The sequence below is a fragment of the Hyperolius riggenbachi genome, chromosome 5 (assembly GCF_040937935.1).
Source record: "Hyperolius riggenbachi isolate aHypRig1 chromosome 5, aHypRig1.pri, whole genome shotgun sequence".
Classification (NCBI taxonomy): domain Eukaryota; kingdom Metazoa; phylum Chordata; class Amphibia; order Anura; family Hyperoliidae; genus Hyperolius; species Hyperolius riggenbachi.
Window position 1 is genome coordinate 103130211 of NC_090650.1, and position 25625 is coordinate 103155835.

Below are 25625 nucleotides of genomic sequence, written 5' to 3' on the forward strand. Positions count from 1 at the left end.
GCCGCCGCGACGCCAACGAACGCAACGCCTCCAAACGTCCGTCTGAACCAGCCCTTAATCATTTTTTCAAAGTGTTTTCAATATGCTGGCCCCTATACTACATATATCTGGTTCAACTGTACTGTCACACGCCCCCTACTGGCCAGACCATTTAGTGCCTCCCAATTTGTTTCAGCCCCCAGACCATCCAATCTCATAGGTGCAATCAATGTGCTGGAGTAGCTGGAATTGGGCAAACAGACAGGGCAGGAGGGAACACACCCACAATCTACTAAGCACAATTTTACGGTAAAATGGCTGCCACCACCTCTTTTATTCGGTAAAAAGAAACCCGCTATCTAATCTGAGCTAAGAAAGAAAGGGTTAACACAATTCTGTGGTACTCAAACCAGGTAAATAGCCGTACAAATGAATGTTTGTTGTTTATTTAACAAATGCAATATAATATCAATATCTACATAAAAATTATTATAAATAACAATTATGAAAATAATAGACACAGTATTATTATAAAAAAGGAAAATCAAAAATTGAATACTTAACATTTTGGAAGAGGTCTTTGTTTGTGGAAGTCCATTCAAAATGGAAGGCAGCCTTGAGTTCTCTGCTAGCTTCAGGTTCCTTAAAGGGAACCCGAAGTTAGAGGGATATGGAGGCTGAAATGTTTATTTCCTTTTAAATTATGCACATTGCCTGGCTGTTCTACTGATCCTCTGTCTCGAATACCAATAACAAGCATGCAGATCAGATGTCTATGGCAACATGTGAAGATAACACAGGCACCAGTATAGAGTAAAACTTATTAAAAAAAATGTTTAAAAGAGGAAGTAGTGGTGGACTTGCCTCCCTAAAAGACAGAACAGTCCGTAAAGCTGGCAAAATTCAAATTTTGCGTATTTACCGACTGGTGCCTCTGTTAAGTTATCTTCACATGTTGATCTGATCCACCGTTGGTGAAGGGGTGTTACCCCATTTTTCTTCCTGTCTGCACAGAGGGAATTTTTATCTGAGTGGGAACGGGTTGTCACCCCACATGCCAATACAGTGGTTGCCTTTGTGGGCAGCACGGTGGTGTAGTGGTTAGCGCTCTTGTCTTGCAGCGCTGGGTCCCTGGTTTAAATCCCAGCCAGATCAACATCTGCAAGGAGTTTATATGTTCTCCCCATGTCTGTGGGTTTCCTCCAGGCACTTCAGTTTCCTCCTACATACCCAAAAATATACAGATAAGTTAATGGGCTTCCCCCTAAATTGGCCCTGGACTATGATACACATTACACAATACATACATAGTCATATGACATATAGTATAGTCTGCAGCACGGTGGCGTAGTGGTTAGCACTCCAGCCCTGCAGCGCTGGGTCCCTGGTTTGAATCCCAGCCAGGGCACTATATGCACGTAGTTTGTATGTTCCCCCGTGTCTGTGTAGGTTTCCTCCAGGCACTCTGGTTTCCTCCCACATCCCCAAAACATACAGATAATTGAATTGGCTTTCCCTAAAAACTGGCCCTAGACTACGATATATACATAGAGATATGACTATGGTAGGGAATAGATTGTAAACTTCTCTGAGGGACAGTTAGTGACAAGACTACAGTATATACTCTGTACAGCGCTGCGTAATATGTTGGCGTTATATTAATACTTAAATTTAAAAAAACACCTTTGTGAGTACCCTTCTTGTGATTTACTCTCACCACACAAACTGTGCAAACATACTGCACTACTACCGGCTCTTGATTTGTCTTTTTGTCTTTACAAGATGTCTATTACAAATCTGACAATATTAGCTGCATTCTTGTTTTAGGTGTGTGTTTTAGACCCTACTGACCAGAAAGATCAGCAGGACTGCCAGGCAACTGGTATTGTTTATAAGGAAATAAGTATGGCAGCTTCCATAGGTCTCACACCTCAGATTCCTTTTAAAGAGACTCTGTAACAAAATTTCCGGCCTTATTTCTTCTATCTTATAAGTTCCTATACCTGTTCTAATGTGGTCTGTCTTACTGCAGCCTTTCCTAGTCGCACAGTGGCTGTATTATCTCTGTTATATAATCTAATCTTCTTTCCTTTGTCAGCTTTGTCAGCTCAGGCAGGAATGTGCTGCTCTCCTGTGATAAGTAGAAGTTATACACACCCTCTCCACGCCCCCTCCAGGCTCTGTATGAGTAACAGACTGAGCTTCTCTCAGCCTATCATATGCTGGTTAGCAGCCATGTTTTTGTTTGTAAACACGCCTAAAACTGGCAATTACAAGCCAGGATTGCAGCAGGGAGTGGCAGAAACAGCAAAGAGGGGCCCAGGAGAACATAATGAATAGAATGGTATGCTTTTTAATAGAAGAATTTTAGAGTACAGATTCTCTTTAACTGATGTCACAAAATGGAGAACTTGGGCTGAATTTGCAGCCTTTCTGTTATACGCCCCTGCTTTGGGGGATGGAGGGATGGAAAATGGTCACAAATACAAGGCATTATGCTATTTTGTCTTCTGCTTGTCACATGTCTAATATGAAAGCATTTTCATGACCAGCTAAAAATATACAACATTTGGATACCAAACTTGGCTAGTAAATTGTATGCAATACAATACAGAGAAATGTAATAACGGGGTTTGTGCTTATGTCAGCCCCATGAAAGAGATATGACAGCATTCGTCAGGATCTTAGCAGTTGAATAATATATTTTCCCTAGCAGTCCGAAGAAAACAATCTCTTTAAAAGGAAAATAAAAAATGTACAGGTATTTTGAATGGGGTGGTTTGTGTCTCTGCTGCCCCCTGCTAAGTTTCAGGGCTGCTCTGCCATGCCACTACATCAAATGATCCTTTTGAATCTTGTTCACACCTAGATGTAAACTTCCTGGTTTGGGCATACTTTCTCCCGGGCAACAGAAAAACACACTGTCTTTTTAGAATTAAGGTGGCCATACACTGATAGATTTACAGCAGATTCGACCATCAGATAGATTTCTGTCAGATGCCTGTCAGGTCAAACCTGACAGGAATCTATCTGATGTGGGCCACACACTAGGAACAGATTTCCAATAGATTTTCAGAATGAAATCTATTGGAAATCTATTGAAAATCGATTTAAATGCATTATTGCAACATTAGATCGAATGCAAATCTATGGGTCACCGATCTGCAGCCAGCAGCAAATCAACCTAGATTATCCATACTGTCTGACAGATCAAATCGATTGAAATCGGCCGCAAATCGGCCATCTATTTCCAATCGATTCTAATAGATCAATCGATGGCTGAAATCCACCAGTGTATGGGCCCCTTTAGGCTTTGTTTTTCCCTGGCCTGAAGAAACCCCAAGTGTTCAGTCCCTACACAATACAATTTCAGATTGGATTGCAATCGATAATCGGTGTATAATCATGATTGGAATCGCTTGGTTGTGTGTTGGGAACACATGTGGAACCCCACAGTCCTTCTTTGAGTATTTAGATGTTTAGCAGTAAGGCCTCGTTCACATCATACGCACTGTTGTGCGCATTTTGGCAGTGCATATGATGTGGGACTCACAGGAACGGCAGAAGTGCATAGACAGCACTTCTGCCGTTCCCACCATATGTGCTGCGCAGCAGTGCGGTGCGCTCTCACATTGCTGCTTGCATTTTTCGGGAATCGCAGCGCTGACCTGTTCACTGTAGCGAATGAGAGCAGCAGCGCAGATGGCGTACGATCGTACACGTTGCATTCCGATCGCATGGCCATCTGCGCTAAATGATGTGAACGAGCCCTAATTCTGATAGTTATGAGTACTCCTGCTACAGCCATTCGTATATCCTTGCCACCGTTTTTTTCTCTATTTCTAAATGATATCTTTTCAATTTTAAGGTTACTTACTTTTTTTCTGTAATTGGTTTTCAAGAGAACATGTGTATGCTAAATTGATAAATTATTTTCTGTTCTGTTATCGTAAACTGCTTTTCTGTAAGAATCTATTTATACTCTAATCTATCTACTGTCCAGGCAGCCCTGAAAGCTGGCTGGCTTTCAGAAAAGTTATGACCATAGACTTCTAATTTCCATAGAAACTGTATTTTTCGAAAGAAGGAAGTGGAGCTGTGGCATTGATAAAGCATCATCTGTACCAGATAAGCTTACAGCAAGGGCTGCTTTTGTAAATTTCAGTTGAGATATTACCCTGGCTAAAAGATAGATTAAATAAATTGTTTTAAATGATTTGCATAAGTTTATTACTGAGACAACTTTAAAGTGTATGGGCTGTTTTCAAAATGTTTTGCATATTTGCATATGCTTCGTACGCATCCCCCAAGCCACACCTCAATGCACATACAGTAAACACACAGGGCAGATTTGCCAAGACAAATAAAATCCAAATACACTTTTTAAAATTGTAAAACAGTACTTTACTTAAAGGAGAACTGTAAGCAGGAATAAAAAAAAAAAGAATGTAACTTACCTTGGGCTTCTACCTGTCCCCTGCAGACGTCCTCTGCCCGTGCTAGGACATACCGATCCTCCGGTTCGCTGCCGGGGCTCACTTCTGTTTTCAACTTTAATGTCGCCGGCCACTGCACCTTCATGGCCCTGACCTCGCGCTTCATCGCTTCTGTTTTCGGTCACCTGCAATAGGGGCCCATTGTCTCCTAATTTCTATTGGGTGCCCAAAGTTCCTCTGCATAGCGGTAATTCAATGGGCCCCTATGGCGGCTCACAAAAGTGATCGTGTGAGAGGAACAGGCGCACCTTTTGTGCTCTGTGCCCAGAGGCTGGCATCTCCTGAGCCCCCTGCCTTGGCTTGGCCATGCCCACACAGGGTGGGTCCTGTACAGCTTGACAGTGTGCCAGGAGGAGGAGAAAAAATGTGCCCGTGTAACTGATTCTTCAGTAAACTTACTGAAGTATTTTTTTTTTTCACAAGTACACATGTGGCCTGATTATGCCGGGGGCTTCACATAGTCGGAAGTCATTTGACTGCTGCTGCTGCTTAGCCTTAAAGAGACACTGAAGCAAAAAAAAAAAAAAATAATGATATAATGAATTGGTTGTGTAGTACGGATAATTACTAGAACATTGGTAGCAAAGAAAATATTCTCATATTTTTGTTTTCAGTTATATATTTTTTTAAAACATTGCATCATGCTCTAATACTTGCAGTTTACACACTACTCAGCATTCTAAATCATTTTACAGAGCAGGCTAGTGAAATTTTGAACTGTTCTCTGCAGGAAAAAAGACAATACAGTGCCAGACACTTGAGATAATAAGCTTCAGAAGACAGAGCTCTCTGCAACTTTGAAAGCCATGGAGCTCAATGGCTTTTTTGCATAGATGCAAACTGGAGTTTCTTCACTCTTCCTGTACTGGAAACAATATTAGATAATATAAACTTATGTCTCTACTCCTAATGTTTTATTTCTTAGCTGTACTGCACACACAAATCATTATATCATTTTTTTTTTCCGCTTCAGTGTCTCTTTAAATAAAAGATATTTACCTGTACTTATTAACACATGTGTATATTACTACTGTAGTAAGATAAGTTAGGACCAATTCATTTAATACAAGTTTTACCTGACCAGGACAAGTTCCATCAACTGAGGAATACATATATACAATATGGGGCTCAGGGGAAAAGGCTAAGGACCGTACCTTTTGAGGGGCCCTGAAGTAAATGTATATGAGACCCACAACATTTTTTTCAGGATTCTGGTAGTGGACCTTAGATAAGGGATTTAAAAAAGAACCTAAGCTGAGAGTAAGGCTACTTTCACAGTGGGACATTGCGGTTTGATGCGACGTTAAAGTTGCACCACAAATCAACAACGCAACGCACCCAAAAAGTCGCAACGCAGTGTTACCAACGCATACAGCATATAAAGTAGAAAATACAGGCAATGAAAAGTATGTCTCAAAGTCATTACTGAGCATGTGCAGTCATATGCAGCTGATAACGTGTATAACGCACAGCATGCAGTACTTAACGTGCAACACCAACGCAACTTGTGCACTGTGAATGGGGCATTGATTGTTCATTGCAGTGCGTTCTTCTGCGTTAAATATTGTTTTAACATACAACTTTAACGTCGCACTGTGAAAGAGGCCTTATATGGAGGCTGTCATATTTATTTCCTTTTTAACTAGTTCACGTTCCACTTTTTTTACCCCTTAAGGTTCCTGACATTTTTGACACTTTAGCTGTGTCTTTTTGATACAGCTGTAACTTTTTCATTACTTATGCCATCTTAGTGATATATATCTTGTTTTTTTCAGTAAAATCTAGGCTTTATTTAGGTAATAATTTTCTCTCAAATCGGTTTTATTTTATAGTCATTTTATAAGGAAAAATTAGGCGTAAATGCAGAAAATACCTAATTTTTTTCTTTTTTGACCCTTCCTAATTTTCACATGACATGTCCCACAGTAATAATACACATAAAATTGAATTATTTGGCCCTTCTTGATTAAAACGATACCCCATAGGCCATATTTTACTTCTAGTTGAGCATATGGCAGACCGTTATCCCCAGTCTGCGCGTCTGAGGCGATCAAATGCATTTGCTAGGGCGACAGTTCAGGGGCCATAGAGCTGTACAGATGCATCGCTAGGCAATGTTAGAGCGTTACATCTGTAGAGCATTGGGGCCGAAACTTTCACCCTAGAGATTGCATTAGATTGCGACAGGCGGCAGTCATTAAATGTTTATAAACAAGTATAGGTTTTGCAGGGGTTAATAATGGGTTGATAGGCTAGGCTGGGGTTAAAAATTAAATGAGGATTTAAAAAAAACAAAAAACGCTTTTTATTTTATTGGGACCATGTCACTTTACAATTTTCTTTAACTTTTACAACTTTTTTCCCCCCCTAACTTTTATTGAATGATTGTTATTAGCTAGCAACAATCATTCACACCTCTGTGCACGTGCCAAGTGCACCAGCGGCAGCGTGCATGATCATGTGCACGCACGGGAGCGTGCATGTGCATGCACAGCGGCAGGCGGCTGTTCTTAATGTAGGACGTAGATACTGCGTCCTAGAACACACAGCAGCACTAATTAGCACGTAGAATCTACCTCCTGGAACAGCAAAAGGTTAATGATACCAGTTGCCTGGCAGTCCTGTTGATCTCATTGGCATCAGTAGAGTCTGAATCACGCGCCTGAAACAAGCATGCAGCTAATCTTGTCAGATATTTGTCAAAAACATCTGATCTGCATGGTTATTCAGGATCTATGGCTAAAAGTAATAGAGGCAGTAGATCAGCAGGACAGCCAGGCAATGTGCATTGTTTAAAAGGAAATAAATATTGTTTAAAAGGAAATAAATATGTGAGCATCCTTATCCCTCTCACCTCGGGTTGCCCTTATTTAAGTCTAAGTACCAGGCTGCTGTAGTAGAATTATTCGCGCCTTTACTTGTTATATGCAGTTCTTTCCTGGTGACTGATAGCTCCTTTTTGGTGGCATTTTGGCACCTAATAGACGTTCATTGTGCTACCTCTGCAGAGGTGAAAACAGGAAGAGAGTCACAGAGGAAACATTTGAACTTGCACTCAGTTCACCATTCACTGTTTAGAACATACTTGAATGATGTTTGTTTCATGAGTGCAAAACATCTCCCGGTTTTGTTCTCTGTACATTTCAGTATAGATTTATTAGGGCATCTTGCTTCCTGGCTTATTCCCTTACAAGAAATGCATTGGACTATACCACAATAGCAAAGAGGAGGTGCAGCTCCTGTGAGGATTACATGCAAACTCAACATAGCAGTTGGCATTGTAATATCAGAATGAAGTATAATTGCCAGCAGTTCTCTGTGCAGGTGCTTAGGTTAGCTTGTCACGCACTATATTTTGTCAGAGTAGAGGGCTGTACTGTACTGTTTCAGAGCAGCAGGCACTATAATATTGTCAGAGCAGCAAGCAATGTTATTCTGTGTCAGAGCCCCAGGCAATACTTAAATATGTCAGTGAATCAGGTAAAAATGTATTCTATATTCATTCAGAGCATCGGGTTATAATATATTCTCAGAGTACCAGGCAATGCTATGCTATGTCAGAGCACCAGGTAATAATATAGTCTCAGAGTACCAGGCAATGCTATGCTATGTCAGAGCACCAGGTAATAATATAGTTTCACAGTACCAGGCAATGCTATGCTATGTCAGAGCACCAGGTAATAATGTAGTTTCACAGTACCAGGCAATGCTATGCTATGTCAGAGCACCAGGCAATGCTACGTTATGTCAGAGTCCAGGTAATAATATAGTCTCAGAGTACCAGGCAATGCTACGTTATGTCAGAGTCCAGGTAATAATATAGTCTCAGAGTACCAGGCAATGCTACGTTATGTCAGAGTCCAGGTAATAATATAGTCTCAGAGTACCAGGCAATGCTACGTTATGTCAGAGCACCAGGTAATAATATAGTCTCAGGGTACCAGGCAATGCTATGCTATGTCAGAGCACCAGGTAAAACTGTATTCTATATTCATTCAGAGCACCATGTATTAATAAAAGACAAAAAGAAGACAAACACTTATATTGCGCTTTTCTCCTGGCGGACTCAAAGCGCCAGAGCTGCAGCCACTAGGACGCTCTCTATAGGCAGTGTTAGGGAGACTTGCCTAAGTTCTCCTGCTGAATAGGTGCTGGCAGAGCCAAGATTTGAACCCTGGTCTCCGGTGTCAGAGGCAGAGCCCTTAACCATTACACTATCCCTTAACCATTACACTATCCAATTACAGACCAGGTAATAATATATTCTCAAAGCCCCAGGCAATGCTATGCTATGTCAGAGCACCAGGTAATAATAATTCTCGTAATAATCACGCATGCGCCGTACTGTCACGCCGGCGCCGTGATGACGCGAGGCAGCCGGCGTGGTGACGACTGACGTCACCTTTCAGGAAGAGGAGCCCGACACTCGGGCCCAGTGTCAACGGGAGCCGCCGGGGAGCCATTTCTGACCAGGCCCTGGGAGAAGAGCCAGATGGACGTCAAGGGACCTCCCGACCTACGGTGGGCTGGAGAAAACCCCAGGTAAGTTCAGATTTTGATTTTAATTAGAGCTCTGACTCCCTTTAAAGAGAATATAAAAATTATCTCCTAGGAAATAACTCAGGAGAAAAAAGTTAATTGCATTTGGGCCATTGTCTGTTTAATAAGATTCACTGGAACCCCGTATATATAGACCTACCCCCTTGCAGAAAATTGCCCTGACCTTTTCTCTATAAGATATAGAAAAGGTAGAGTGCTTTTTCTGCAGAGTGGCAGGGCTACACACTGGAACCCGGCTGATGTGCGGCTCCATTGAATTTTATTATACAGACAACATGCTGGGGCATTCACGTTGGCAATGACAGGCCGAGATGGCTGACAGGGTAGAGGGTCAGCTTCATGGCCGGGAGCTTTTTGTTCCCAAAAACAGATGCCATCTTAACCTCCTGAGCGTTACGCCGTTTAGGAGGTTTTGCTAGCCTGAGTCTGCCCCACCAAAACTAATAGGTTATCTGGCTGTATAAGATCATAGCTAGCACTAGGCTAGCAAGTACATGTGGTCGGCACCCCCCGATTGCCTCCTATCCCTCCGGTCAATCCGCTTACCCTTTACCCAGCCAGGATCCAGCGATCGCCGCAGCCTCCCCGGGCAGCTCCTGTTTTCTCAATGGGGAGGATCGTACATGACGTCATTAGCAGACCCGACCCTCACCATTGAGAAGACAGGGGGGATCGCGGGCAATCGGGGGTGCCGATCACATGTACTAGCTAGACTAGTGCTAGCTATGATCTTATACAGCCGGATAACTTCTTCGTTTTAGTGGGGCAGACTCCTGGGGCCAGTAAAACCTCTTGAGCGGCATGCCCAACACAGTGTCGAGCATACCGTTAAGGAGGTTAATATAGCTTTAAAATTCCTAAGCTTTTGAAGTAATTAAATGCCTTTTATGCTACATACCGGTACTTTTAATCAACAAGATTGTTATATGCAAATTAGAAGAGTCAGAGTCGAGGGGTTTGGAGTCAGTGGAATCCTAAACTGAGGAGTTGGAGTTGGATGATTTTTGTTCCAACTCCACAGCCCTGTCAGCACCAGGTAATACTGTACTGGGTTAACATCAGGTCTTACTATATTGTGTCAGAGCCCCAGGTCATACTTTATTGGGTCAGCACCAGGCGTATACTATATTGAGTGAGCACCAGGTCATTATGTATTGGGTCAGCACCAGGTGTATACTATATTGGGTTAGAACACCAGGTTATACTATATTGTGTCAAAACACCAAGTCATACTGTATTGGGTCAGAACACCAGGTCATACTATATTGGGTCTGCACCAGATCATACTATATTGGGTCAGCACCAGATCATACTATATTTGGTCAGAATACCAGGTCATACTATATTGGGTCAGAACACCAGGTTATACTATATTGTACCAGCACCAGGTTATACTATATTGTACCAGCACCAGGTAATACTATATTGGGTCAGCACCCGGTCATAGTATAGTGGGTCAGCACCCGGTCATAGTATAGTGGGTCAGCACCAGGTCATACTATATTGGGTCAGAACACCAGGTCATACTATATTGGGTCAGAACACCAGGTTATACTATATTGTACCAGCACCAGGTTATACTATATTGTACCAGCACCAGGTCATACTATATTGGGTCAGCACCAGGTCATAGTATATTGGGTCAGAACACCAGGTCATACTGTATTGTACCAGCTCCAGGTCATACTATAGTGGGTCAGCACCAGGTCATACTATATTGGGTCAGAACACCAGGTTATATTATATTGTACCAGCACCAGGTTATACTATGTTGTACCAGCACCAGGTCATACTATATTGGGTCAGCACCGGATCATACTATATTGGGTCAGAACAACAGGTCACACTATATTGGGTCAGCACCAGATCATACTATATTGGGTCAGAACACCAGGTTATACTATATTGAACCAGCACCAGGTCATACTATAATGGGTCAGCACCAGGTCATACTATATTGGGTCAGAACACCAGGTCATACTATATTGGGTCAGCACCAAATCATACTATATTGGGTCAGAACACCAGGTTATACTATATTGTACCAGCACCAGGTCATACTATATTGGGTCAGCACCAGGTCATACTATAGTGCGTCAGAACACCAGGTCATACTATATTAGGTCAGCACCAGATCATACTATATTGGGTCAGAACACCAGGTTATACTATATTGTACCAGCACCAGGTCATACTATATTGTGTCAGCTCCAGATCATACTATATTGGGTCAGAACACCAGGTTACACTATATTGTACTAGCACCAGGTCATACTATATTGGGTCAGCACCAGATCATACTATATTGGGTCAGAACACCAGGTTACACTATATTGTACCAGCACCAAGTCATACTATAGTGGGTCAGCACCAGATCATACTATATTGGGTCAGAACACCAGGTCATACTATATTGTGTCAGCACCAGATCATACTATATTGGGTCAGAACACCAGGTCATACTATATTGTACCAGCTCCAGGTCATACTATAGTGGGTCAGCACCAGGTCATACTATAGTGGGTCAGCACACCAGGTCATACTATATTGGGTCAGCACCAGGTCATACTATATTGGGTCAGCACCAGGTCATACTATATTGGGTCAGCACCAGGTCATACTATATTGGGTCAGCACCACGTCATACTATATTGGGTCAGCACCAGGTCATACTATATTGGGTCAGCACCAGGTCATACTATAGTGGGTCAGCACCAGGTCATACTATATTGCGTCTGCACCAGGTTATACTATTTATCCATTAGGCCTCTTGCACACTGCAAGCAATTCCGATTCAGATTCCGCTTTTTAATCTGTTTTTACATCCGATTCAGATTCCGATTTGCAGTGTGCAGGGAGCAAACTGCAAATCTGAATCTGAATCGGATGTAAAAACTGATTAAAAAGCGGAATCTGAATCGGAATCGCGTGCAGTGTGCAAGAGGCCTTAATCACATCAGATGTACGTTTTCAGCACCAATACCCTATTTTGCATACTTTTTTATAATTCAGTGCCCATTTTGCTTGCTACTGTATATTTCCCTGTATTTTTCTCATTTGTCACGTAGGTCTTGTGCCACCATTATTATAGATACATTTGTCATGATGTTTCTATACCTCCTCAGGTTTCACGGCATCATATCCCGGGAGGAGGCCGACGCATTGCTGTGCTGTGCAGAAGGAGCATACCTCATTAGGGAGAGTCAGAGACAACCTGGCTGTTATACACTGGCCTTAAGGTACATCATTGTAAAGTGCATGGCTAATAATAGTGGGGAACCACCAAGTGCCTTTTCTGTCTTAACCACATATTGATTGTATTCTGGCACTTATCAGCAGGGATGCAGAGGAACAAATCACAAAGCTCTGCAGTGTTCTCCCCAGAATTTTTTTCCAGCCGGGTGGCATGAAATAGTAGCCGGGTGGCATAAAAAAGTAGCCGGGTGGGGCGAGTTGAAAATGCAGGGCAACTGTGCTTACAGCATAGGAGGAGGTGAGGAGGTGAGCCGATGACAGCTGGGTGGTCACCAAATCTAGCCGGGTGGAGCACCCGGCTAAAAGAGCCTGGGGAGAACACTGCTCTGCCACTAATGCCTTCGGTCCTAGTCCTTTCTTTTTTCTTTGATTACTGTGATTGTATTTTCTTGATAGTTTTGCTATAATAAAATCATGTATTTGCATTCATAAATACGTTTGACATGCACACTGGCTTCTGGTAGTCATATGGATGAACAGAACTGCAAAGGGACAGATGAAGAAACAAACTGATTACTAAACTTACAAATCAAGATCTATTAGATTGATTATCAGAAAGATGGACTATTATATTGAATCTTTCAATTCTCACAAAGGGCTCGATTCACAAAACAGTGATAACTGAGTTATCACGCCTAACAGCTTTGCACGTGCAAACGTGTTTGCAAGCCATTTTGCGCGCATGTTGCGCATGCATAGTTTTAGCGCTCGTACGTTAACTTTTACACGTGTATGGCGTTACGCCGTACACGCGATAAGTCCGCCTTGCAAGTGAAAACTACGGCGCTTTACGTGCTAACCTATTAGAGTTTATGCTTAGCACGCCCGTGCTAAGCTGGTTTGCACACGATGTAATGCGCGCAAAACGTTACGCACGCAAACTATTGACTTCACGCAAAGTCATTAGTTTGCCGCATGATATCATGTGCAAAGCAGCTTTGCACGGGCGTGCTAAGTGTTAGCACTCTTTTGTGAATCATCAAGCCCAATATGTGTAACCTGATACTGAAGCTTGCGGATCATCATGCAGTTCAGGAAATACTTCTTCCTATCCTGTTTAAGTGGACCTGAACTCGCGCACAGGACACAAGGAAAATAGTGAGAAATGCATCCTGTGAGTTTTTAGAGAGAAGAGTTTGTCTAATACCCCCTCATCTGTGAGTAATCACAAGTGTAATTTAAGCTCACAGAAATTCAGCAGCTTCAGCAGACAAAGCTAATATGTAAACAGCATGTTAACCCTGTCTGTGCTTCCATGAAAGCAGGAAGTAGACACTGCAGATTTATTGCCGGAGTTCTGTAAGCTGACACAAAGAAATGTTTTTCTTTAAAGGTTGTTATGCTGTTGTTTATCTTTTAGAGAAGAGAGGAAGTTCTGAGTTCAGGTCCACTTTAACCAGCCTGGCGTTCTATTAAGATCGCCAGGCTGGCGACCGGACGTTTTTTTTTAATAAAAAAAAAACTATCGCATGCAGCCAACTAAAAGTTGGCTGCATGAAAGCCCACTAGAGGGCGCGCCTATTGCGTACTTCTGATCAGAAGTAACAAGAAAGGCCGCGATGATCCCAGTATGGATAGGTAGTGCCCCAGTATAGTGCCCAGTATGGGTAGGTAGTGCCCCAGTATAGCCAGTAAAGTGCCCAGTATAGCTAGTATAGTGCCCAGTATAGGTAGGTAGTGCCCAGTATAGCCAGTATAGTGCCCATTATAGCTAGCATGGTGCCCAGTATAGCTAGTATAGTGCCCAGTATAGGTAGGTAGTGCCCCAGTATAGTGTCCAGTATAGCTAGTACAGTGCCCAATATAGCTTCCTAGTATGGGTAGGTGTGCCCCTCCCCCCTCCGCGGCCACCGCTCCTGTTACCTTATCATGAGCGGGCAGCCGCTTGTCCGATTAGATTCCCCCGTAGTAGCCGCTCTCCTCTGTGGCATCTCCTATTACAGCAGCGCGCTCGGCGGCTGCTGTGATGAGCAGAAAGCGGTACAGCGGCTTCCTGTAGGGGCGATATGCATCGCCGTTACCATGGGAACCGCTGTACCGCTTCCTGGTCATCACAGCAGCCGCCGAGCGCGCTGCTGTAATAGGAGATGCCATAGAGGAGAGCGGCTACTACGGGGGAATCTAATTGGATAAGCGGCCGCCCGCTCATGATAAGGTGACAGGAGCGGCGGCCGCAGGGAGGGGAGGAGCGAGAGGCCAGACCTGAACGGCACACCAGGCAACATCCCGCGGCACACCGGTTGAAAAACGCTGCCATAGTCTATATGCTGCCATATCATTTATACTTTCCTCATGCAGGCAGATACCTGGCAGGATAAACTTAAGATCTGGCTGTATGAACAAGGTGCCACTTAAAGCATGCCTGAACGGACCTCCGACCCCCCCCCCCCCCCCCCCTCCCCCAAAAAAAAGTTAGATGCTGAACTCAGTGTTGAGAAGTCTCTGGATAGTACAGAGGCTTCCCAAATCCTCCTACAACCAACTCTTCCAGTCCCTGTAAACCTATTCATCGGAAGCTTGTTGAATGGTTTTCTGTGGCCGTGCTCCCAGCCATGCTTGTGCCTCAGAATAAAAAGCGTGAGTGCAATTGCCTTCGTTCTACTAGGCATGGGCAGGCCTTACTCGCACATGGCCAGTCCAGATGTACTTGTGAGCCATAGATAAAGAGACACCGTGTGCTTAAACGGAGGGCTCAGCAAGGATCTGGGAAGTCTTTGGACCATCCAGTGGCTTCCAACTACTGAGATAAATATCTAACTTTTAACCCGCACCTTCCCCATTACAGATTTGCTTCACTACCCAAGGTGCCAACAAGTTATAGTGATCATTAAGAGTCTGCCTTATCTGATTATGGCTCTTCCATGGATAAGTCAGAGCCACGTTCTGTGTTTTGATCTCTCCCACTACCCTTTGGTATACAGCGAAGTGCATACTGGAACTGGTTATCCATGATTATTGGCAGTTTTGTGTTGAATCATACTTGAGGTGATTGGAACCTACTTCAAGATAATGGACTGTTTGTCGCTATCTGATATCCCTGCTTTATTTGGGCAGGCAGTTCATCAGTGGATTTATCATTGATTTTCATACATCCTGTTACTCATAAACATTCTTTTGTCTGCACAGGTTTGGTCACCAAACACTGAATTACAGACTGTTCTACGATGGCAAGCACTTTGTGGGAGAGAAGAGGTTTGAGTCTATACATGACTTGGTTACTGATGGCCTTATTACCCTGTATATAGAGACTAAAGCTGCAGAGTACATTGCAAAAATGACAACCAACCCCATTTATGAACAAATTGGATACACGTCATTGATCAAAGAAAAAATCAGCAGAAGACTGAGCAGAACAAAGAGTGAATCCAAGAGGTCTCACCTGTCATATGAAGGCAGTGTCCCTGTGGAAAAGGTGAGTAGACTTTGATTTGGTAATCACAGCTTTATGGCTCTAGATAATACACTTACTCACCAGTAGGCAGTGCATGCTGGGAGTTTTCGTGAATACCTACAGTATAAATAAGCTTATTGTTGATTTGTCAGAATCCATTTCAAAGCAGCTTATATTTATCTGCCCACAGTGAAATGCTACCAATAGATATGGGTTCCTGATCTAGATTGCCATTGCCTCTGCTCCTTGTACTGTACTATTCCTGTCTAAACATATTCTTATGGCTGCAGAAATTACCTGCAAAATGCAGGCCTAGAACTGACATATTGTATAATTTAATTATTAGTGCATCTTGCCTAATCCAATCCCACAAATCAAAGCTAAACTCTAAATCTTAAAGAGAACCTGTAGTCAAAAAATAATGAATTTGCTTATTTTATAATATTAATTTATAAAATATTTAGTCAGTGTTTGCCCATTGTAAAATCTTTCCTCTCCCCGATTTAGATTCTGATATGACAGGTTGCAACCTTTTCCTGTCCTGTCAGGAGATCTCTGCGGAATGTTTGTTTACTAAGAGTTCTGGAGCCAGTACAAAATATACCTGGTCACCCAGAATTCTCGGGGGGAAGGGGTGGAGAATGCAGAGTTCCATTAGCACTGACGCATATGTGACGTCATACACGTCAGTGCTGTATGCGAGAGTCACGTGGGACAAGAACGCGGAAGCAGGTGCAGCTGGACTAGCGGAAGCCAGACAGGTGAATTGTTTTAATGCACGGGAATGGGGGGGGGCACATTAACATTCGGGGGGGCAGTAGCAAGAGGTTCCACCTGTCGCAATATCGCGTGCCGTTTCTGCAGCGCACCCAATCAACCACGGCAACGCAAGGTTCCCAGCTTGCTCGATCCATACATTGAACTGGATCCGGCCTAAAATCGGTCGAATCGTCAATTGGGCATGCTTGTTGTGGCACTGATTTTCATCCGATTAGATAGTAATTATTTAACAGAAATGTTTACCTTTGTGAAGCTTTGGTGTCAGTAGTATTCCTATAAGTTAGCCAGGAAGGTTGTAGTAGGTTGGCACTACAGTGTGAACACATACATGATGAACTATGCACTAGTGGTTCTCCAGCATGCACTCTTCCTGACAAGCTTCACCAGGGTGCTCTAGCCTGTAGATAATCAGCATGAATCGACAAGAAAGAAGGAAAGCTGGCACTGCTGCAGATGCTGGGTTTATTAAGACATAAGTGATTCACAGATGCAAACTTTGCATATATCATAAAGGTTGTGATACACATACCAAGCATGAGAGGAGGCACGATAGTGGTGGTGGGTGCTGGGTACAGGATGCCTGATGGCCGTTTCGCACACTACTGGGCTTCTACGGAGGCTATAATGTAGCTATTGTAGCCTCCCTAGAAGTGCAGCAGTGCGCGAAACGGCCGCCTGGCATCCTGTAGCCAGCACCTACCACCACTATCACGCCTGGTATGTGTATAACAACCTTTATGATATATGCAAAGTTTGCATCTGTGAATCACTTATGTCTTGATAAACCCAGCATCTGCAGCAGTGCCAGCTTTCCTTCTTTCTTGTCGATTCATGCTCAGTAGTATTCCTGCCTGAATAATAGCGGCAGAAACGGGATCTGGCCTGGAGGAAGAACACGTCTAGGAGAGGAGAAGCCACAAGTGATGTTAGGCTATCCAATGTACATGCACGTTACTGTACTTTATGCATGGGCCTGAAAGCGAAGCACGTAACGCCACTGTCTGTTACTGTTCTTTCCATTCAGTGAACGGTTGTGTCAGTCCAGACAATCGCTGTGGTCACCTTTTACATAGGCTTAAATGCTCCGACTGCTAATGTGATTTAGTTAAACATGACTGAGGGAAATAACACAGTTCATGGATTTCACAGGCAATTTGAGCTAAAACTTCTCCGACCTTCACTGGCAAACAAATCAGAGCACACTTCAGTCATCGCAGGCGCTCTCTCCCCACGGGAAGGTTAATGTCACGTTTTTCATAGCAGCAGTGAGAACTAATAGCTCACGAAATGTGATTTTAATGACTGTATTGCCTGGAGTATTGGCCTTTGATAAGGAATGTCTTTTGTTTTAATTAATGGATTAGATACAGTGTATCCGTTCAATGAAAGTACTGCTTTAGTTGCTATGTGCCAATAATTGCCAGTACTAACTGGGAGAGAGAGCAGGGATTGCTGAAGTGTAATATGTGCCCTTACTGTAGACATCCAAGGAGTTCAGCTTCTTATCAGCATAGGGTGTTATCTTTAGCAGGTGTCACATTGTTTTATGTCTCCCATCTCCAGCTGTGGGTACATGGGAAGGAATATGCTCACTATGGTAAGGCAGGTAGAAAGTGAATTTAGCCTCCTTAGCAGTATGATTCTTTCCAAATTTTGTATTTATAAAAGCGGTACGCCAAAGTATAGGTAGGCAGAGAGTGCCTCCCTTTTATTTTATAGGTAACCAGACAGTGACTCCCCTGTTTAACCAGTACCAGCGGTCTCTGCCCCCTTAAAGATCAGAGACCACTGGTACCAGAAACGACGGAACACCGATGAATACCGACAAATCACTGCACATACCCGCCGCAACCACTGGCCACGCCGCACGCCTGTAACCTCAGCCACTCTCTATGACGGCAGAGTTCCTGTGAGCTGGTCAGGAGCCACTTTCATTGGCTCCTGACCCTGTCTATCAATGTAAGCCAATGGTAGTTGCTTATCTTGATAGAGAGGGTCAGGAGCCAATGAAATCGGCTCCTGACCCGCTCACAGGGCTCTGCCATTATAGAGACAGCAGAGCGAGTGAGCTGCGGCTGGACCCAAACAGGGCATAGATTTCAATTAGCGTCGTCCTTAAAGAGAACCTGAAACTGAGTAAAATTATTTAAAATAAACACATGAGGTAACTTCAAATAACCATTACATAGTTTCCTTGGCATCAGTTCCTCTCAGAAGCTCACCATTTTCTTCTGACAACAATCCCTTCCAGTTCTGACAACATTTCTCTATAAAAACTGAACCACGCATGCGCAGGACTCCTACAGTGACTGCCGTGATGACGCGCAGGGTGCACGCGAGAAGATTGCATGCTGGATTACAGGAGCTGACACTGGGACCATGGGAGGGAAGAAGAGGACGCTGGGGGACCTTGCAGGCTATGGGGGCTGGAGGAAGCCCCAGATAAATCCGGATTTAATTTTTCCATTACTACTCAGGGTCCCTTTACTTACATGAATGCCTGTGAGAGAGCCCAACTTTTTACCCTCCCTCCAATGCAGGGATCCATCAGATGTTGTGGCCATGCTTGTTATGGGTGGGAAAATCATGATGACCACATTTGTTATATGGTACTGGCAGATGGACCCCCAGGCTGTGACCAGGAAGAAAGACGAAAAGGTGTGACTTTTAATAATAATTTCAACATTTGTATAGTGAATTTCTCCTGTCAGTCTCAAAGTGCTCAAGAGCTGCAGCCGCTAAGGGCGCGCTCAGTAGGCCATTCTGGTCTCCTAGGTCAGAGACGGTACCCTTCACCAGTACACTATCCAGACACTCTTTGGGGTCTCCCTTAAAGTTTTGCTGGAAGGCAGAATCATTTCTAGTTACGCCCCCATCCCAGTGTTTTTACGCTCAGTTATGGACACAAATGAAAGTGACATACCGTAATCAAGTATGGGCAGATGTCATATTGTGAATGCCCATAACTAAGGGCAGAAGCCAGGCTTGCTTGGTGGTAGGTCTTTCGTGTTCCCTGACAGGAATGTAATCTGCTACCAATTTACTGCTCTCTCCTGCACCAATTTCTTGTAATACAATAGAATAAAACATTAGTATTGCAGCTTCAGAAGTGAGCTGTTTTTAGTGATTGATTTCCTGAAGCCAGAGGTCTTTAGTGGTGTGAAGACGACTAACGAAGCTACAGAAATAATCTTTTAATGAGTAATTCTTTGAAGCAGATGTTTAAAGGCATTTGCATGTGATATATATGTACCCACTCCACAGCAATATTATGAACTTAAACATATACTTATACATGATATGATTAACATTTCTGTCAATGCACTTTAATATTTAAATTAACTTTAGGTGTTAGGCCTGGAACCCACTACAAATCGCTAGCGTTTTTAATTAGAGTTTTGTAAGTGATTTCATGAGCGTTTTCCAGCGATTTTAATAGCGATTTTAAAAAGTGTAAGCTTTTTGCCAGCGATTGTGTAGCGATTTGCGATTAACGATTTTAATTCTGATTGGTCCTTTCAATTTATTATAATTTTTGTTACAGTTTGCAATCATTTCAAAACGCACACAAATCGCTATGTGTAGCGATCAATACTTTACATTGAAGAACAAACGCTCCCAAAATGCTGCATCCTCTGCGATTGTGATTTTGCTAATAGCAATCGCTACTGTGGAATTTGTTACATTTATTTACATTGGCAGAGTGTTTAGGAAAATCGCTAGCAATTTAAATCGCTCCCTAAACGCTCAAAAAAGCGCTTTAGTGGGTTTAGGGAGTTCCGATGCACTGCAAGCTACGTGCACCTACTTCTGTTGTGGTTTTATTGGCAAGCTCCTCTAATTAAAGTATTTTATTCTTTCAACCTTTCTCTTCTCTCTGGGCTCCCTTTGATATTATTTTGTGTAACGTCCATTAAATAACCAGTGCATCGGGGAAAAACAAAGCGTGCATTGAAATTTAGTTATACAGAACACTCTTGGAATATTGGGAAGGGGGTGGAGATTCACCCATTAAATTTACACTATAAGACTGTCCATAGGTCAAACATACGGTGAAGTAAGTTTTGTGACTGAGAAAGAGGTCCTTTTATTGATAAAATGTCCCCTATGGAAACAGTGAATCATTCGTTCCATAACCTTTTCCTTTTGTAAACTAGTTGAGTATATATATATATATATATATATATATATATATATATATATATATATATATATATATATATATAGATATATATATATATATATAGATATATATATAGATATACACAGGTCCTTCTCAAAAAATTAGCATATTGTGATAAAGTTCATTATTTTCTGTAATGTTCTGATAAACATTAGACTTGTACATATTTTAGATTCATTACACACAACTGAAGTAGTTTAAGCCTTTTATTGTTGTAATATTGATGATTTTGGCATACAGCTCATGAAAACCCAAAATTCCTATCTCAAAAAATTAGCATATTTCATCCGACCAATAAAAGAAAAGAAAGTCAACCTTCAAATAATTATGTTCAGTTATGCACTAAATACTTGGTCGGGAATCCTTTTGCAGAAATGGCTGCTTCAATGTGGCGTGGCATGGAGGCAATCAGCCTGTGGCACTGTTCAGGTGTTATGGGGGCCCAGGATGCTTCGATAGCGGCCTTAAGCTCATCCAGAGTGTTGGGTCTTGCATCTCTCAACTTTCTCTTCACAATATCCCACAGATTCTCTATGGGGTTCAGGTCAGGAGAGTTGGCAGGCCAATTGAGCACAGTAATACCATGGTCAATAAACCATTTACCAGTGGATTTGGCACTGTGAGCAGGTGCCAGGTCGTGCTGAAAAACGAAATCTTCTTCTCCTTAAAGGGAAGGTTCAGGGACTATCCGAAAAAAATAAAAATCCCCATCCACTTACTTGGGGCTTCCTCCAGCCCGTGGCAGGCAGGAGGTGCCCTCGGCGCCGCTCCGCAGGCTCCCGGTGGTCTCCGGCGGCGCGCCCGACCTGGCCAGGCCGGCGGCCAGGTCGGGCTCTTCTGCGCTCCAAGGCCCGGGCACTTCTGCGTCCCACGCCGGCGCGCTGACGTCATCGGACGTCCTCCGGGCTGTACTGCGCAGGCTATTATATTGGGAGTAACAACTCCATGAAGTCCAAAGAACACACCAGACAGGTCAGGGATAAAGTTATTGAGAAAATTAAAGCAGGCTTAGGCTACAAAAATATTTCCAAAGCCTTGAACATCTCACGGAGCACTGTTCAAGCAATTATTCAGAAATGGAAGGGGTATGGCACAACTGTAAACCTACCAAGACGAGACCGTCCACCTAAACTTACAGGCTGAACAAGGAGAGCGCTGATCAGAAATGCAGTCAAGAGGCTCATGGTGACTCTGCAAAGATCTACAGCTCAGGTGGGGGAATCTGTTCAAAGGACAACTATTAGTCGTACACTGCCCAAAGTTGGCCTTTACGGAAGAGTGGCAAGAAGAAAGCCATTGTTAGCAGAAAAGCATAAGAAGTCCCGTTTGCAGTTTGCCACAAGCCATGTGAGAGACAGAGCAAACATGTGGAAGAAGGTGCTCTGGTCAGATGAGACAAAAATGGAACTTTTTGGCCAAAATGCAAAACGCTATGTGTGGTGGAAAACTAATACTGCACCTCACTCAGAACTCACCATCCCCACTGTCAAATATGGTGGTGGCAGCATCATGCTCTGGGGGTGCTTCTCTTCAGCAGGGACAGGGAAGCTGGTCAGAGTTGATGGGAAGATGGATGGAGCCAAATACAGGGCAATCTTGGAAGAAAACCTCTTGGAGTCTGCAAAAGACTTCAGACTGGGGCAGAGGTTCACCTTCTAGCAGGACAATGACCCTAAACATAAAGCCAGGGCAACAATGGAATGGTTTAAAACAAAACATATCGATGTGTTAGAATGGCCCAGTCAAAGTCCAGATCTAAATCCAATCGAGAATCTGTGGCAAGATCTGAAAACTGCTGTTCACAAATGCAGTCCATCTAATCTGACTGAGCTGGAGCTGTTTTGCAAAGAAGAATGGGCAAGGATTTCAGGCTCTAGATGTGCAAAGCTGGTAGAGACATACCCTAAAACCTAGGTTCTCAACGTGCGGTATGCGTACCCCAGGGGGTACTTCTGATGGTTCCAGGGGGTACTCAGACTTGCTATACTTAACCAAGAATAACAAATTTAGAGTTTTAGAAAATGATAAATCCCATTTAAACAACACCAAATTAGTATTTTAGCTAAATAAAAGCAATAGTAAATGCTTGGAAATTGTTTAGAACCAATTATCATGTAATATGATACATACATACATTTGTCAAGGGGTACTTGCGATAATGTTTACTACGCTAGGGGGTACTTGACGTGTGCAGGGTTTTAAAAGGGGTACATACTAATAAAATGTTGAGAAACACTGCCCTAAAAGACTGGCAGCTGTAATTGCAGCAAAAGGTGGTTCTACAAAGCATTGACTCAGGGGGCTGAATAATTACGAACACCTTACTTTGCAGTTATTTATTTTTTTTTGAAATGTTTGGAATCCTGTATGATTTTTTGTTCCACTTCTCACGTGTACACCACTTTGTATTGGTCTTTCACGTGGAATTCCAATAAAATGGATTCATGTTTGTGGCAGTAATATGACAAAATGTGGAAAACTTCAAGGGGGCCGAATACTTTTGCAAACCACAGTAAATATAATTGTACTAGTTTGCTTTTGTTCAGAATATTGCAAAGAATAAATGGCAAAGTGCTTGACCCTGCCCCCCGGTGGACAGGCTACTAGCTGCTGGAGCCACCTTGTGACTGGCATATGGTTGAACTGACTGCCATTACAACTGTAGTCTTAGCAGGTGAGCATGACAAGAGGAGGATTGGGGAAACACCACTATTCAATGCTGATCAGGGCCGGGCCGAGGCATAGGCTGGAGAGGCTCCAGCCTCAGGGCGCAGTGTAGGAGGGGGCGCAGAATTCATTCAGCTGTCATTCCTAATTGTGTTTGAAACAGAAAGAAATAAGAAAAGGGTATACATGGCAGTGATTGCAAGCCAGATAACTAGATATTAAGGTGTTGGGGAGGTTGTGGGCCCTGTGGCGCCTCTTAGTCTAATAGCAATCAGCGTTTGATGGCTCGGGTGGCAGGGATGGGGGGGCGCACTTTGGTGTCTCAGCCTTGGGTGCTGGAGGACCTTGTCCCGGCTCTGATGCTGATCCTTGGGGTGGTGAAACCTGCTTCTTTCACTATGCTGCCTCTGATAACGATGTCACCAATTGTGATATGAGGAAGACTGGCTATATATGTATTGATTTTGATAAATTTTCCATGTATCTGGAATAACAAGAATGTCAGAGTCCTAAGATATGCAAAACATATACTTGCTGGATTTCATGTGGTTGAAAAACTGTTTGAAATCAATTGAAAGTTGTCAGGGAGATCCGATCAATAAGATGCAGTGGGTTAGAAAAAATGATACATGTATGACCATATTTGGTCAATGCGTCATTAATTAAACTATTTGAATGAAGTTCACTTAACAAGCAGTTTTGAATCAGGATGACACCATTTATTGGTACAGATTGGCCAGCAAGTTCATGGTGAATCAAAACTCCTAGGCGTGGGTAAGGGGCTGAAAAAGATCTAAAATGCTGTCCTCACTAAAATGCTGTGTAAAGCAGAAGTTTGCCTTCTTCCAACCTGAATAATGGCTAATACCATTTATTGGTTAACTTAAAAGAAAGCTTTCTGCTTCCTTCAGACTACATTCCTGTGGGCTGATACAGCATTATTCAGTAGTTAGAGACATAAGTAACACAGCCCTGACCTCTAGTGGTAATTTGATGGTAATACATCAGAATGAATCTAAACACTTGTATGTAGATCACTAAATATCAACAAAATGTCAGACTATAAGTTTAGAAAGAATGTGCTCATAAGATGTTCACAGTTCTTCTTACAGATAATATGCCAAGAGCTGAAAATGTAACAATCCAATTCATAAGAAGTTCCAAATTCATACACAAATAATTCTTAGTCTTCATACAATTAAAAAAAAAAGCAATATACATCATTAAGTTGTATTTATTATGTGATGAAAATCTCACCTTTTGTCAGGCATACATCTTAAAGTGTAAATAAAATAAAAAATCCATTCTTTATTTTTATTTGGTAAACAATTAATAAGGATGCTAACCAGACAATCCAAAAGTTAAAATCACTATTACTTCTCTTGTTGATAAATGATCATTCCCTAGTTTACCTGACTCTTATTTGGTACACATAAAATTTGGTACGCAAAAAGGAAGTTGCAGGGCATGCTGGGTTGTCCTTTTTTGCTTCTCTAATTTCCCCTCAGACTTAACTAATGCAGCCTGATTGACTGAAGCCTCTTTCCCTCCTGTATTCCCCTCCCACACCTCTTTTCCATTCTGATTGGCCAATATTTTGCATGTGGAGACAATGCACTTTCTATAGTGGAGGGCTGGCAATGTATGCACAATCAAGCAGGGGAGAATAAGGGAGGAAGTGACATCAGGATTGGCTTGAAAATAGCCACAGTTAAAATGGGAAATGCTAATTTTTACTGTAGAAAAATCACTAAAATCAAAATGTGGACAGTGCAATACATATGTTATGTAAGTAGAGCAAGTATTTATCTACTTATATATGTGCTTTTTTCTGAGATAGTATGGCTGACAGCTCCTTTTTAATACTGTATATTTTTGTATATAAGTGCCGAATAAGAGTCTGGTGCCTGCATGGTGACAGATTATAGCTAAGCACAGTGGATGGTTCTTTAAAACCATGTGACTTTTACTAGGTTGTAGTAAGGATTTTTTTTTTTTAGGATGATACCATTTATTGGTATTGATCCGAAAATCCTTGCTTTTATTCCAAAATCCTTGCATTTATTGATGGCTAACACGGTACAATACTGTACTGCTTTTACTAGCTTGTAGTAGTTAGTTATACAGGGTGGTGCACGAAACATCGACTCAGCTGCCTGTCACGAATGCGAGTATACAGACAGCTCTTGGGCAGTTCCTGTGTGACTCTTGCTGAGAATGCCCTATGAAGAGATGGACTAGTCCAAAACCTGTCACTTCTGTCAGATTTCTACTGCCTACTTTAACCTCCCTGGCGGTTAATTTTTTTTTTTCA

The 25625-nt window shown here is 42.7% G+C and overlaps 1 protein-coding gene across 3 annotated transcripts in view; it reads left to right on the plus strand.

Annotated features, from left to right (window-relative positions):
* CHN2 (chimerin 2) overlaps positions 1 to 25625 on the plus strand; it is a 426701-nt gene that overhangs the window by 178899 nt on the left and 222177 nt on the right. For all 3 annotated transcript variants that reach the window (XM_068236077.1, XM_068236078.1, XM_068236079.1), the window contains 2 exons: positions 12161 to 12274; positions 15417 to 15702. In XM_068236077.1, the coding sequence (XP_068092178.1) occupies positions 12161 to 12274; positions 15417 to 15702 (400 nt within the window). The remainder of the gene's footprint in view (positions 1 to 12160; positions 12275 to 15416; positions 15703 to 25625) is intronic.